The sequence below is a fragment of the Takifugu flavidus genome, chromosome 2, assembly GCF_003711565.1.
Source record: "Takifugu flavidus isolate HTHZ2018 chromosome 2, ASM371156v2, whole genome shotgun sequence".
NCBI lineage: Eukaryota > Metazoa > Chordata > Actinopteri > Tetraodontiformes > Tetraodontidae > Takifugu > Takifugu flavidus.
Genome location: NC_079521.1, coordinates 745,791 through 761,778, shown reverse-complemented (window position 1 = coordinate 761,778; position 15,988 = coordinate 745,791). Strand labels below are relative to the sequence as shown.

The 15,988-nt window shown below is 52.7% G+C and overlaps 1 protein-coding gene and 1 long non-coding RNA gene across 9 annotated transcripts in view; one reads left to right on the top strand and one right to left on the bottom strand.

The window, feature by feature from the left end:
- Positions 1–10: 10 nt before the first annotated feature.
- Positions 11–1,693, bottom strand: LOC130521487 (uncharacterized). The gene is made up of 2 exons (XR_008949346.1): positions 1,371–1,693; positions 11–1,266 (listed from the first exon to the last, which is right to left on the bottom strand). It is a non-coding gene; the product is annotated as an uncharacterized LOC130521487 (long non-coding RNA).
- Positions 1,018–15,988, top strand: part of lrrk1 (leucine-rich repeat kinase 1) — a 34,744-nt gene continuing 19,773 nt past the window's right edge. For 3 of the 8 annotated variants that reach the window (XR_008949345.1, XM_057025065.1, XM_057025064.1), the window contains exons 1-11: positions 1,018–1,282; positions 1,691–1,792; positions 4,269–4,456; positions 5,163–5,334; positions 5,406–5,585; positions 7,383–7,582; positions 7,662–7,888; positions 8,015–8,142; positions 9,020–9,183; positions 9,287–9,424; positions 10,992–11,104. Coding sequence is in view for 7 of the 8 variants with exons in the window: in XM_057025065.1 (XP_056881045.1) it covers positions 1,210–1,282; positions 1,691–1,792; positions 4,269–4,456; positions 5,163–5,334; positions 5,406–5,585; positions 7,383–7,582; positions 7,662–7,888; positions 8,015–8,142; positions 9,020–9,183; positions 9,287–9,424; positions 10,992–11,104 (1,685 nt within the window). In the remaining variant the exon portion in view is untranslated. Of the gene's footprint in view, positions 1,283–1,676; positions 1,793–2,424; positions 2,565–2,881; positions 3,290–3,377; positions 4,146–4,268; positions 4,457–5,162; positions 5,335–5,405; positions 5,586–7,382; positions 7,583–7,661; positions 7,889–8,014; positions 8,143–9,019; positions 9,184–9,286; positions 9,425–10,991; positions 11,105–15,988 lie in introns of those variants that run through there. The other 5 variants (XM_057025066.1, XM_057025067.1, XM_057025069.1 and 2 more) reach the window with 5 other exon arrangements.

Sequence of the window (15,988 nt, the reverse complement as noted above, 5' to 3'; positions counted from 1 at the left end):
ACGCTCTTCATTCAGACCCAGCAAACATTTTTATTGCCTTTGATTTGGAGTTAAATAAAATGCTGGAATAACTCGTGGTGGACGAACCCACAAGTCGAAATATTACAAATAAAGTTCGTAAAGGACGAAATTGTTGTTGCTGAATTATGAAAACATAAAGTTGAAAAATGAGAGTCGAAATGTGAATAGAAACCGTCTCAATGTCGGGTCAGTTTGGTGATTGTTCAAATAAAGACGTTTTCATTCACAGTGGACCCACTGGACACATCTCATGGACACAACATCTCATGGACACATCTCATGGACACATCTCATGGACACAACATCTCATGGACACATCTCATGGACACAACATCTCATGGACACATCTCATGGACACATCTCATGGACACATCTCATGGACACACCTCATGGACACATCTCATGGACACATCTCATGGACACAACATCTAATGGACACAACATCTCATGGACACATCTCATGGACACATCTCATGGACACACCTCATGGACACACCTCATGGACACACCTCATGGACACATCTCATGGACACATCTCATGGACACATCTCATGAACACAACATCTCATGGACACATCTCATGGACACATCTCATGAACACATCTCATGAACACACCTCATGGACACATCTCATGGACACATCTCATGGACACACCTCATGGACACATCTCATGGACACATCTAATGGACACACCTAATGGACACACCTCATGGACACATCTCATGGACACATCTCATGGACACATCTCATGAACACAACATCTCATGGACACAACATCTAATGGACACAACATCTCATGAACAAGTGTCCCAATCGAAATTACCCATTTAAGAAAATGTTTGATGTAATAACAACAGCTCATGTAGCCCCGATTATAGATCAGTGTTATCTATAATAGATAGGAACATTTATGAAACCAACATAACGTGATCCTGTAATGTAACTGGTCTTAATTTGAAATTCTTTTATCGGATTTTATTTTGAAAAGCGCTGCCGGAACTTTGCCCACGGTGCGTTCACTGGAGGAGTGAAAGGAGAGTTTGTGTTGTTGAATCAGGAAGTTCGTGCAGGACTAATCTGTGGTTCCGAAGATGTCAGTTCTGCCAGGGTGTGGAGTGGACGTGTCCCTCACTCCCTGATGGACCTCCTCAGTGTCCTCGTCTTTTGTCCTCGTCCTTTTTAATCGCATGTGTTTGGAAACGAAACAACCGCGCGACGGTCGCTTCGCTGGCGTGACGTCACCCCTGGAAGCAAATTCGCGTAAGTTGAGTTTAATCACGTAAAACCTGGAACTGGCGGTTCGCTCTGATGACAGGTGATTTCAATAAGATGGTCACTGCATATTTACCATTATTGCGCGGCGCTTCCAACACTGTTATGCTGCTATTTTCAGATGTTTAATTGTCATTAGTGGCTTCTGTGCACGTTTTCTGCCTTCTGACGTTGCAGCACTGCGAGATTTTCATACCTCTGGAGGACAAAAGTGTTTTTAATTCTAATATTTGGAAGTGATTCTAATAACATCATCTCTCTGTTCACGCGCCTTTTTAGACATTTAGAGATTTTCGATCCAAGTTATGTTAAGTAAAGTTCATATCCTTATTCTAACATGCATCATGAGTCTTTATGTTGTGGCATTTTTGACTATTTCCAGTTTTCCATGTAAAGGAACTGACATTGAGGAACCGGCCCCTTGGATAGGAATGTCTTACTGGTTGGTGGGTCTTCCCCAGCACGACCAGTCTGCGGGCAGCATGGAGCAGCACACGGGTGAGTTGGGGTCGGCGTCCAGGTTCATGTGTGCGTGAGGAGGTGTGTAGGAACTGCACTTGTGCTCAAATTAGTAAAAGCAGAATTGAAACCGAGGCCGTGGGCTTCAGTCTCCGGCTGTTCGTGCTGCGTTCAGAGACACCAGACGGATCTTCTGCTCAACGCCTTCATTTGCTGCATGATTCCAAGGCTGTTTCAGTGATGGCGCCCACTCATGTTTGTCTGGGATGAAGGATGAAGGAAGGTCCAGGAGACCCGGCACGCGTCCTCACTCACGTCTACTTTTATTTCCTGTAAACGTCAAAACGTCTCCTCGGCGCTCTGTCCTGCGGCGCCTCCACGTGCAGACTCTGAGCCCACCGATGGTAGCAGTGTCCTCCAGGGAGGGCAGGGGGCCGCCGGCGCCGTTCCGTGCTGCTCCCATCACTTCCTGCTGTGCTGTCGCGCCTCGTCTACGCCGCAGCATAATGCTGTTCACCCGTTAGCCTTTGTGGTGGGCGGATAAAGTCCTGAGCAGGCTGACCTGTAGGGGGCGCTCCTGCAGCAGCCTAAAGAGGCGCCGACACTGCTGCCGTTGCACTACCTCAGCATGTCTGCCGCCCCCCTCCCTTTGTCTTCAGCCCTTCTCCGGGGCAGAAGAGGATCCTTAATGGAGGGCAGCCAGGGCGTCGGACCAGAGGCTCTGCAGCGGCTGGAAGGGAAGCTATGGGAGGAGAGCGAGCTCCTGTGGAGGTAGAGGCAGGAGGAAGATTCACAGCTGGGACATGAGCAGGTTAGTCAGCGCGCGGAGGACGGAGCCACGGCTGAACGCCGCAGTCATTTCGATAGGACGGACGCAGCCGGAAAGCCGATCCGTCCGGAACGCCGTAGCCGGAGGGGGGCCCAAACGGTGCCGTCGCGGAGCCATTTAAGCAGCGCTGAGCTGAGTGGTGGAGGGGGACTGTTACAAGCTGCAGCACGTTTCAAAGAGCTCTTTTCCTGTAGCGTCAGCTGATAACGAGCGGGTGAAACTTTGTTCCTCAACAGGATCAATCCTGTTTGCAGGTCACCAACGTGAACGGTGACATCCTGTCGGTATCTGCGGCTCATTTATCTGCTGAGGTGTCAATGTCCAAACACACGATGTACCCCTCCGTCCGGTCTCTATCCCTGAGGCCAGGGGGGGGACGAAACTCCAGAAGGGTCACACGTCCACTCGCGTGTTCCGGGACAGTGGCAGCAGAGACCCGGAGAAACTGTTGCCCGTTTACAGATGCTGAAAATATCTCGACTTCCCTTTGTGCTTCCTGCAGTTTCGGGTAAATTTAGCCTCTCCAATCCAATTGACACCATTAGCAGATACCAAGAATGGGCTCACTGTAGGTCAGAGTAGCCTAGCTCTGCCGGTCCCCCCCCGAGAGGGAAGCAGGAATCTGCCCGTGAAGACAGACGGGACCGTCTGCTGGGCTGCTGCTGGATTCATGGAATAATTTGTGTATGCTGGGAAAACTCTGTCAGGTATGGACCTCACCTTCTTCCCCCATCTTCATGTGCACTGTCTGATCACGTCCCTCTAAGGATGAGGATGGACGGTGGATGGAGGACACCCGTCTCCTGGGACGTCTCATGTATCAGCACCCCAGTCCGGCTCGTGCATGTATTATTCATATTACAGACGCCCACTGCAGAAAATGTGCATCTCACATTGGTTCTGATAAGAGAGGACCTTTAAAAACATGAAAATAGAATCAAATAGGGAATTTCCAGTCAGGACGAGCCTCGGCCTCCTGGGTTAACGAGCGTGTAGACCAGCGGTCAGGTTCTGACTGCTCGGGCCCAGTCCCTGCCATTTGAAACAGGTTGCGGTAAATGTTAATATTAGCGTTATTAGCGTCGATGTGTCACGTGACTAAGACGAGCATCTTGATGACGGATGTACCGGAGAGAATTTGGTCATTTTTCAAAATAAGAGATTGTTCAGACTCGGATAATAAAAGGTAAATAATGTAAGTTATTTATTCTTTGTGTCTGGCCCGGCACCAAACGCCCCACGGACCGATACCGGTCCGCGGCCCGGGGGTTGGGGACCACCGATGTGGTGACTGATTATTCCCACTGGACACGTGAGCACCTGCTGGGATTTGGTGTCCAGCACCAGCGCATGAATGGAGATGGTGTCAATGCAGCCTAAAGAGCTGGGAAAGGTCAAAGGTTGACGAGATAAGTTCTATTTATGGTAATAGTTTATTCACCATTTTGAGGAAATGGGTTTCCCTTGCATCCCAGTCTGAGTGCAGTTGTGGGCCGGTTGGGAGGGCGGGAGTCGTTCCAAGTCGTTGCTAATCCACTCAGTCGTGCTGGAGCTCTGATTAAGGTGACCTAGTTCTGCTGTAAATGTGTTTAACCTGCAGGACGGAACAAAGGGCTCACTTTGATCCCACTCCTGCTCACATGGACCAGTGACCCTCCCGTTTCACCAGTTTCCCTCCTGTTCCAGGTCCTGCGGAGGAGATGGGAGCCAAGACGTCCCTGTTGGATGGCTCAGAAGGTGGTCCTGTACTTCCTTCCCCCACTCTGGAGAACATCAAGGCGGCCTATGAAGACCAACAGGTGGAGGTTGCCAGGGAGCTCATCCAGCAGGCCTGCTGTGTGGAGTGCAGTGCAGGAACCCCCCGTGTTCCTGGGGTGAGTCCCCCCAAGGTTGTTCCTGTTCCTGTACCCTGACAGATTAGGAATAAACTGCCCGGGGGGCAACGCTGCCGCTTAACCACCTTCTACTAGGAACCGCTGCCTAACGACACCGAGAAGCTCCAGGTCGGGGCTCCGTGGGCGAGCTGTCACTGACCTGCTGCTTCAGGTCTGTCTGCTCATAGTTGATCACGGAGACCAGTCCAACCGGTCCCTCGTGATCAGGTCCAGCTCATAAAAGTGAATAATGAGATATTTAGGATGTTAAATATCTGGACCGACTGTGGCTGCTGACCCTGTGAGGGTCGTGGTGAGGGTGCCAGGCTGCCGGAGGAGCCATTGTTGGTTAAAGTGTCTTTTCAAATTGGTTCTGATCTTTATTCCCACACTGATGCTTAGAGTTGTTGGGGGGGGCAGTGATGAAGTCCTGGTCCTGGTCCTAAGTGGAGATGTTAATTGGACTGGACTGGGATCTCCAGACCATCTTCTCTAGGATGGTCGGAGCTGGAATAAAAACACACTCTAATTTTTACCGAGCAACGAACAATATCGAGGCGTTCAAGAGCGCAATGATGGTGGACGACGGGGGAGGAGGAGGACCTGGTCTTTGGAGGTGTCCTGAACCGATTCTGGGGTTTTTGTTCTGCTAAAAATGACCTAAATGAAAAGTCTCTGTCTCTGTCTGTGTCTGTGTCTGTGGCAGGTGAATCTCCTCTGTGTGGCCATTCAGCACGGGGACCAGCAGAGTGTCCAGTACCTCCTAAAAGAGGCCCGTGTTCCTGTCCCTCTGGACCCGTCCAGCACCAACCCGGCCATCCTGGCGGCCCACTGTGGCCACGCCACCTTGGTCAAAGAGCTGCTGGACTCTGTCCCTGGTAGAGACGAGACTCCGTTCATCACCCTGCAGAAGCCCGGGGGACAGGATGTGACCGTGTCTCTCTCCCAGGTCCGTGTCTCCGGATGGACCTGCTGAACTGGATGCTGGCCACCTCCTGCCAGCAGGGCCACATGGACGTGGTCCGGCTCCTGGTCCACAGCTACCACGCTAACGTCAGGGACTGCGCCATCCACAGCGACGACTTTGCTGTCATCAGCGGGCTGCCGCTGTACGCTGCCGCACAAGCAGGTGTGTGTGTGTGTGTGTGTGTGTGTGTGTGTGTGTGTGTGTGTGTGTGTGTGGTGTGTGTGTGTGTGTGTGAGAGTGTGTGTGGTGTGTGTGCGTGTGTGTAAGAGAGTGTGTGTGAGAGTGTGTGTGTGTGAGTGGATGCATGTGTGTGTGTGTGTGTGTGTGTGAGTGTGTGTGTGTGTGTGTGTGGTGTGTGTGAGTGGAAGTATAGTGTGTGTGTGAGTGGATGTGTGTGCGAGAGTGTGCGTGAGTGTGTGAGTGGAAGTATAGTGTGTGTGTCTGTGTGTGTGAGTAGATATACAGTATATAGATGTACATGTGTGTGTGTGAATGGGTGTGTGTGTGAGAGTGGATGCATGTGTGTGTGTGTGTTTGTGTGTCTGTTTGTTTGTGTGTGAGTGGATGTGTGTGTTTGTGTGTCTGTGTGAGTGAGTGAGTGAGTGAGTGAGTGTGTGTGTGTGTCTGTTTGTTTGTGTGTGTGTGTGGTGTGTGTGGTGTGTGGTGTGTGTGTGTGTGAGTGTGTGTGTGTAACATGGCTGCCTTGTCCGCCGGTGTGTGTGACGTGAGCTTGGTGTGTGTGACGTGAGCTTGGTGTGTGTGACGTGAGCTTGGTGTGTGTGACCTGAGCTTGGTGTGTGTGACCTGAGCTTGGTGTGTGTGACCTGAGCTTGGTGTGTGTGACCTGAGCTTGGTGTGTGTGACCTGAGCTTGGTGTGTGTGACGTGAGCTTGGTGTGTGTGACCTGAGCTTGGTGTGTGTGACCTGAGCTTGGTGTGTGTGACGTGAGCTTGGTGTGTGTGACCTGAGCTTGGTGTGTGTGACGTGAGCTTGGTGTGTGTGACGTGAGCTTGGTGTGTGTGACCTGAGCTTGGTGTGTGTGACCTGAGCTTGGTGTGTGTGACGTGAGCTTGGTGTGTGTGACGTGAGCTTGGTGTGTGTGACGTGAGCTTGTGTGTGTGACGTGAGCTTGGTGTGTGTGACGTGAGCTTGGTGTGTGTGACCTGAGCTTGGTGTGTGTGACGTGAGCTTGGTGTGTGTGACCTGAGCTTGGTGTGTGTGACGTGAGCTTGGTGTGTGTGACCTGAGCTTGGTGTGTGTGACGTGAGCTTGGTGTGTGTGACGTGAGCTTGGTGTGTGTGACGTGAGCTTGGTGTGTGTGACCTGAGCTTGGTGTGTGTGACGTGAGCTTGGTGTGTGTGACGTGAGCTTGGTGTGTGTGACCTGAGCTTGGTGTGTGTGACCTGAGCTTGGTGTGTGTGACCTGAGCTTGGTGTGTGTGACCTGAGCTTGGTGTGTGTGACGTGAGCTTGGTGTGTGTGACCTGAGCTTGGTGTGTGTGACCTGAGCTTGGTGTGTGTGACCTGAGCTTGGTGTGTGTGACCTGAGCTTGGTGTGTGTGACCTGAGCTTGGTGTGTGTGACGTGAGCTTGGTGTGTGTGACCTGAGCTTGGTGTGTGTGACCTGAGCTTGGTGTGTGTGACGTGAGCTTGGTGTGTGTGACCTGAGCTTGGTGTGTGTGACGTGAGCTTGGTGTGTGTGACGTGAGCTTGGTGTGTGTGACTGAGCTTGGTGTGTGTGACCTGAGCTTGGTGTGGTGTGACCTGAGCTTGGTGTGTGTGACGTGAGCTTGGTGTGTGTGACCTGAGCTTGGTGTGTGTGACCTGAGCTTGGTGTGTGTGACCTGAGCTTGGTGTGTGTGACCTGAGCTTGGTGTGTGTGACCTGAGCTTGGTGTGTGTGACCTGAGCTTGGTGTGTGTGACCTGAGCTTGGTGTGTGGACCTGAGCTTGGTGTGCAGGTAATGAGGACGTAGCCCAGTTCCTGCTGCAGAGCGGAGCAGGGTTCTCCTCCTACATGCTCATGGACCACCCAGCCTTCAGCAAGCACCTGCTCAGGCTCAGACTCCAGGACAGCCCAGTGGACGGGGGACAGGTGAGAGGAGCAGGAGCTGTGGACGGGGGACAGGTGAGAGGAGCAGGAGCTGTGGACGGGGGACAGGTGAGTGCAGAGGGAGCAGGAGCAGAGGGAGGTGCTCCTCAGGTGACGAGAGCAACAGCTCCTCCTCCTGTGTCTGTAGACCGTCAGTGTTTGCTGGAGTCATCTGCAGCTGCCCTGGTTGGAGCTGGACTGGTTCATGGACATGTCCTCTCGGATCGTCCACCTGGACCTGTCCTCCAACTGTCTGGTGGCTCTGCCCTCGGTGCTGCCCTGGGGCCTCCTCCACCTGCTCACCCTGGATCTGTCCAACAACCTGCTGAAGGAGCTGCCGGCCGTCCACACCTCCCAGGAGGTCATCTGCTCCAGGTACAGGCCTGGACTCCATTCAGGGTCATGTTCTCCCTGCTCCTCCAAGACCAGGCTTCACTTTAGAGGGCAGGAGATGGAGCTTTTCCTGTTCTTGACCCCTCCTTCGTCTGTCCTGTGCTCCAGGTTGCGGCAGGTGAACCTCTCCAACAACCAGCTGGCCACGTTGCCCTCTGGCTTCCTCCACCTGACCCTCATCCAGAGCGTCTCTGCCGCCAAGAACCAGCTCCGGACGCTGTTTGACATCCCCAACAGTACGTTGTTGTTCTGACTGTTGCAGCCCGGTACAAGACAATGATTGGTCCATGGACCGGCAGGAATGGTTCATGGACCGGCATGAACGGTCCATGGACCGGCATGATTGGTCCATGGATCGGCATGATTGGTCCATGGATCGGCATGATTGGTCCATGGACCGGCAGGAACGGTCCATGGACCGGCAGGAATGGTCCATGGACCGGCATGAATGGTCCATGGACTGGTGAATGGTCCATGGATCGGCAGGAATGGTTCATGGATCGGCAGGAATGGTCTATGGACCATCATGAATGGTCCATGGACCGCAGGAATGGTCCATGGACCGGCAGGAATGGTTCATGGACCGGCAGGAACGGTCCATGGACCGGCAGGAACGGTCCATGGATCGGCATGATTGGTCCATGGATCGGCATGATTGGTCCATGGACTGGCAGGAACGGTCCATGGACCGGCAGGAACGGTCCATGGACCGGCATGAATGGTCCATGGACTGGTGAATGGTCCATGGATCGGCAGGAATGGTTCATGGATCGGCAGGAATGGTCTATGGACCATCATGAATGGTCCATGGACCGGCAGGAATGGTCCATGGACCGGCAGGAATGGTTCATGGACCATCATGAATGGTCCATGGACTGGTGAATGGTCCAGGAATGGTCCATGGACCGGCAGGAATGGTTCATGGACCATCATGAATGGTCCATGGACTGGTGAATGGTCCAGGAATGGTCCATGTTCAGCTCCTGCCATTTTCATGTTCTGTAATCCTCATGTTGCTGCTCAGTTCAGATGTTGGAGACGTCCATCCCTCCTGAAGGTGTGACGTCATCTTCAAGGACAGGATCACTCCTGAAGGTGTCCCGTGTCCCTCAGGTACCAACTGGATCGGCCTGCGTAAGCTGCAGGAGCTGGACGTGTCCGATAACTGCCTGAGCAGTCTGTCCACGGCCGTCATGCACTGTCTGAAGTCTCTGAGTGTCCTCAGAGTGTGCAGGAACCATCTGAGCAGCGTCCCCGACCCCTGGGCCTGTCCCCTGGTAGGGACCCACAGTTCCCTTGGATCACATCTATTCCCAACAATCCCGTGGAATGATATCTAACTGGTATTACCGGTGGTGTCCTTCCTGGCTCTGTCTGCAGAAACAGTACAAAGCCTCCAACAACCAGATCGAGAGTCTCCCCGACACCATCTCCATCTTCTGGAGGACCCAGCTGCAGGAGGTGGACTTCTCCGAGAACTGCCTGAAGGAGCTGCCCTCGTACATCTTTGAGCTGGAGGTAGGTGTGACCACGGGGGTCTGATGGTTGGAAACATCCCAGCACCTGTGGAGCCAGAAGGGTCGTCAGCAGGCTCCCTCGGCTCCGTCTGACCGGTGAACAGGTAACGTTCTTCTGCTCCTGATTAGAGCTCCAGTCTGAGTGATAGTCAGCCTCCTGGGGCAGTCAGCCAACCTTCCACCAGGTCCAGCTGGCTGTTCTACCTGTCTGGAGTAACGGTGTAACATGTGACCGCATGTAGTTACTACTATGTGTAATAATGTCTAATGATCTGTAATAATGTCTAATAATCTGTAATAATGTGTAATAATCTGTAATAATGTGTAATATGTAACAGAGTCTCCAGGTGGCAGCATTGCCATAGAGAAAGCTTTCTTTCTCTCTCTTTCTCTCTCTCTTTCTCTCTCTTTCTTTCTCTCGCTCTCTTTTTCTTTCTTTCTTTCTTTCTTCTTTCTTTCTTTCTTCTTTCTTTCTTTCTTTCTCTCTCTCTCTTCCTCTTTCTCTCTCTCTCTCTTTCTCTTTCTCTTTCTCTCTCTCTCTCTCTCTCTCTTTCTTATCATCCAGAACATCAACATTGAAACGGGTTTGCAGTGAAAGGTTCCTGATGTTTTAACTCCTGTAATTGAAAGTCTAAATATCCAAGGTAGTTTTCTCTGTCAACTGGACTGGGTTTCTTCTCTTGAAGACGTTTCGCCTTCTATCCAGAAGGCTTCTTCAGTTCTGAAATCGCTTGGGAGAGAGCTTGAAAATATATAGCCCCTGTGGACCATTTGCATGCTAATGATCCGGGTGGTCACCTGAGAGTCGTTAGCAGGGTCGTTGGTCGGGTCGTTCACCTAGTTTCTGTTGAGGTGTCTCCCCTTTGTCTGCTGGGTCACATGGTGATGAGTCACTGGGTCTCCTGGAATGGTGTGAATGTTTGTTTTCACCATTCCAGGAGACCCAGTGACTCATCACCATGTGACCCAGCAGACAAAGGGGAGACACCTCAACAGAAACTAGGTGAACGACCCGACCAACGACCCTGCTAACGACTCTCAGGTGACCACCCGGATCATTAGCATGCAAATGGTCCACAGGGGCTATATATTTTCAAGCTCTCTCCCAAGCGATTTCAGAACTGAAGAAGCCTTCTGGATAGAAGGCGAAACGTCTTCAAGAGAAGAAACCCAGTCCAGTTGACAGAGAAAACTACCTTGGATACAATGACCTGGATGACTGAGAATTTACACAGACAAAGTCTAAATACTTTTTGGTTAAAGTGTTTGCATAGATTCAAATGATTTAATGTAATAACCGTGTGTTATAACCGTGTGTTATAACCATGTGACCGGTGTGAGGAGGCACCAGGTTTGGTCATTTCCCCTCAGGAGAGCAGATTAATGTCACTGTCCTCCAGCTGTCTGTGTATTCCTTGAAAGGACGTGAAAGCGTGCTTTACACTGTCCCCCTCCCCCCCTCCTCCCCTCCCTCCCCCTCCTCCCCAACTGCTCCCCCACCTCCCCTCCTCCCCAACTGCTCCCCCACCTCCCCTCCTCCCCCCCTCCTCCCCTCCTCCTCCCAACAGGCTTTAGTCTCTCTGAGACTATGTGGGAACCACATATCGGCACTCCCACCTACCAGTAAATGGACCTGCTCAAAGCTCAAAACACTTGATCTCTCCAGAAACCAACTTGGCAAGTAGGTCCTCAGTCATGTTTACACACACACACACACACCCACACTCACACACACACACACCCACACTCACACACACACACACACACACACTCACACACACACACACACACTCTCTCACACGCACACACACCCACACTCTCACACGCACACACACACACACACTCACACGCACACACACACACACACACACACACACACACACACACACACCCCTGTATATTCATTGAAATGAAGGGATCTCCATCAGGGTTCTTCCAGTCAGAAGTTCCTGGTTCTTTTGTGACCAGGTCCTGGGACCCCGCTGGTCCTGGGACCCCGCTGGTCCTGGGACCCCGCTGGTCCTGGGACCCGCTGGAACTAACTACTAGAAAGTTGGAACTAACATGTTTTAGTGTGACAAACCTGAGAAAAGGCAGGAGCTCCTTTTTAAGCAGGATTTTATTACGATCACTTTATTTACAAATGTTTGTGATTCTTCTGTCTGTGTTTATTGACCATGTAAAGGACGACCCTGTAACTACCAGCAGGGCTGTAACTACCAGCAGGGCTCTAACTACCAGCAGGACTGTAACTACCAGCAGGGCTGTAACTACCAGCAGGACTGTAACTACCAGCAGGGCTCTAACTACCAGCAGGACTGTGACTACCAGCAGGGGTGTAACTACCAGCAGGGCTGTAACTACCAGCAGGGCTCTAACTACCAGCAGGACTGTGACTACCAGCAGGGGTGTAACTACCAACAGGGCTGTAACTACCAGCAGGACTGTAACTACCAGCAGGGCTCTAACTACCAGCAGGACTGTAACTACCAGCGGGGCTGTAACTACCAACAGGACTGTAACTACCAGCAGGGCTGTAACTACCAACAGGACTGTAACTACCAGCAGGACTGTAACTACCAACAGGACTGTAACTACCAGCAGGGCTGTAACTACCAACAGGACTGTAACTACCAGCAGGGCTGTAACTACCAACAGGACTGTAACTACCAGCAGGGCTCTAACTACCAGCAGGGCTGTAACTACCAGCAGGACTGTAACTACCAACAGGACTGTAACTACCAACAGGACTGTAACTACCAGCAGGACTGTAACTACCAGCAGGGCTGTGACTACCAGCAGGGCTGTAACTACCAGCAGGGCTGTAACTACCAGCAGGGCTGTAACTACCAGCAGGACTGTAACTACCAACAGGACTGTAACTACCAACAGGACTGTAACTACCAGCAGGACTGTAACTACCAACAGGACTGTAACTACCAGCAGGACTGTAACTACCAGCAGGGCTGTGACTACCAGCAGGGCTGTGACTACCAGCAGGACTGTAACTACCAGCAGGGCTGTAACTACCAGCAGGGCTGTAACTACCAGCAGGGCTGTAACTACCAGCAGGGCTGTAACTACCAACAGGACTGTAACTACAGCAGGACTGTAACTACCAACAGGACTGTAACTACCAGCAGGACTGTAACTACCAACAGGACTGTAACTACCAGCAGGGCTGTGACTACCAGCAGGACTGTGACTACCAGCAGGGCTGTGACTACCAGCAGGGCTGTGACTACCAGCAGGGCTGTAACTACCAGCAGGACTGTAACTACCAGCAGGACTGTGACTACCAGCAGGGCTGTAACTACCAACAGGACTGTAACTACCAACAGGGCTGTAACTACCAGCAGAGCTGTGACTACCAGCAGGACTGTAACTACCAGCAGAGCTGTGACTACCAGCAGGGCTGTAACTACCAGAAGGACTGTAACTACCAACAGGACTGTAACTACCAGCAGGGCTCTAACTACCAGCAGGGCTGTAACTACCAGCAGGACTGTAACTACCAGCAGAGCTGTGACTACCAGCAGGGCTGTAACTACCAGCAGGGCTGTAACTACCAGCAGGACTGTAACTACCAGCAGGACTGTAACTACCAGCAGGGCTGTAACTACCAGCAGGGCTGTAACTACCAGCAGGGCTGTGACTACCAGCAGGACTGTGACTACCAGCAGGGCTGTAACTACCAGCAGGGCTGTGACTACCAGCAGGGCTGTGACTACCAGCAGGGCTGTAACTACCAGCAGGGCTGTGACTACCAGCAGGACTGTAACTACCAGCAGGGCTGTGACTACCAGCAGGGCTGTGACTACCAGCAGGGCTGTGACTACCAGCAGGACTGTGACTACCAGCAGGGCTGTAACTACCAGCAGGACTGTAACTACCAGCAGGGCTGTGACTACCACAGGGCTGTGACTACCAGCAGGGCTGTGACTACAGCAGCAGGGCTGTGACTACCAGCAGGGCTGTAACTACCAGCAGGGCTGTAACTACCAGCAGAGCTGTGACTACCAGCAGGGCTGTAACTACCAGCAGGGCTGTGACTACCAGCAGGCCTGTAACTACCAGCAGGCCTGTAACTACCAGCAGGGCTGTAACTACCAGCAGGCCTGTAACTACCAGCAGGCCTGTAACTACCAGCAGGGCTGTGACTACCAGCAGGACTGTAACTACCAGCAGGGCTGTGACTACCAGCAGGACTGTAACTACCAGCAGGGCTGTGACTACCAACAGGACTGTGACTACCAGCAGGGCTGTGACTACCAGCAGGGCTGTAACTACCAGCAGGACTGTAACTACCAACAGGACTGTAACTACCAGCAGGCCTGTAACTACCAGCAGGGCTGTAACTACCAGCAGGGGTGTAACTACCAGCAGGACTGTAACTACCAGCAGGACTGTAACTACCAACAGGACTGTAACTACCAACAGGACTGTGACTACCAGCAGGGCTGTGACTACCAGCAGGACTGTGACTACCAACAGGCCTGTGACTACCAACAGGCCTGTGACTACCAGCAGGACTGTGACTACCAACAGGCCTGTGACTACCAACAGGCCTGTAACTACCAGCAGGGCTGTAACTACCAGCAGGGCTGTAACTACCAGCAGGGCTGTAACTACCAGCAGGGCTGTGACTACCAGCAGGGCTGTGACTACCAGCAGGGCTGTGACTACCAGCAGGACTGTGACTACCAGCAGGACTGTGACTACCAGCAGGGCTGTGACTACCAGCAGGACTGTGACTACCAACAGGCCTGTGACTACCAACAGGCCTGTAACTACCAGCAGGGCTGTAACTACCAGCAGGGCTGTAACTACCAGCAGGGCTGTAACTACCAGCAGGGCTGTGACTACCAGCAGGGCTGTGACTACCAGCAGGGCTGTGACTACCAGCAGGACTGTGACTACCAGCAGGACTGTGACTACCAGCAGGGCTGTGACTACCAGCAGGGCTGTGACTACCAGCAGGCCTGTAACTACCAGCAGGGCTGTAACTACCAGCAGGGCTGTGACTACCAGCAGGGCTGTGACTACCAGCAGGGCTCTGACTACCAGCAGGACTGTAACTACCAGCAGGGCTGTGACTACCAGCAGGACTGTGACTACCAGCAGAGCTGTGACTACCAGCAGGACTGTGACTACCAGCAGGGATGTGACTACCAGCAGGGATGTGACTACCAGCAGGACTGTGACTACCAGCAGAGCTGTGACTACCAGCAGAGCTGTAACTACCAGCAGGACTGTAACTACCAGCAGGACTGTAACTACCAGCAGGGCTGTAATTACCAGCAGGGCTGTAACTACCAGCAGGCCTGTAACTACCAGCAGAGCTGTGACTACCAGCAGGGCTGTAACTACCAGCAGGCCTGTAACTACCAGCAGAGCTGTGACTACCAGCAGAGCTGTGACTACCAGCAGGGCTGTAACTACCAGCAGGGCTGTGACTACCAGCAGAGCTGTGACTACCAGCAGGGCTGTGACTACCAGCAGGGCTCTAACTACCAGCAGGGATGTGACTACCAGCAGGACTGTAACTACCAGCAGGGTTGTAACTACCAGCAGGGCTGTAACTACCAGCAGGGCTGTAACTACCAGCAGGACTGTAACTACCGGCAGGGCTGTAACTACCGGCAGGGCTGTAACTACCAGCAGGACTGTAACTACCAGCCGGGCTGTAACTACCAACAGGACTGTGACTACCAGCAGGACTGTAACTACCAGCAGGGCTGTGACTACCAGCAGGGCTGTAACTACCAACAGGACTGTGACTACCAGCAGGGCTGTGACTACCAGCAGGGCTGTGACTACCAGCAGGACTGTAACTACCAGCAGGACTGTAACTACCAACAGGACTGTAACTACCAGCAGGCCTGTAACTACCAGCAGGGGTGTAACTACCAGCAGGGGTGTAACTACCAGCAGGACTGTAACTACCAGCAGGACTGTAACTACCAACAGGACTGTGACTACCAACAGGACTGTGACTACCAGCAGGGCTGTGACTACCAGCAGGACTGTGACTACCAACAGGCCTGTAACTACCAGCAGGGCTGTAACTACCAGCAGGGCTGTAACTACCAGCAGGGCTGTAACTACCAGCAGGGCTGTAACTACCAGCAGGGGTGTAACTACCAGCAGGGCTGTGACTACCAGCAGGCCTGTGACTACCAGCAGGGCTGTGACTACCAGCAGGCCTGTGACTACCAGCAGGCCTGTGACTACCAGCAGGGCTGTGACTACCAGCAGGGCTGTGACTACCAGCAGGACTGTGACTACCAGCAGGGCTGTGACTACCAGCAGCAGGCTGTGACTACCAGCAGGGCTGTGACTACCAGCAGGCCTGTGACTACCAGCAGGGCTGTGACTACCAGCAGGGCTGTGACTACCAGCAGGGCTCTGACTACCAGCAGGGCTGTAACTACCAGCAGGACTGTGACTACCAGCAGGACTGTGACTACCAGCAGAGCTGTGACTACCAGCAGGACTGTGACTACCAGCAGGGATGTGACTACCAGCAGGGATGTGACTACCAGCAGGACTGTGACTACCAGCA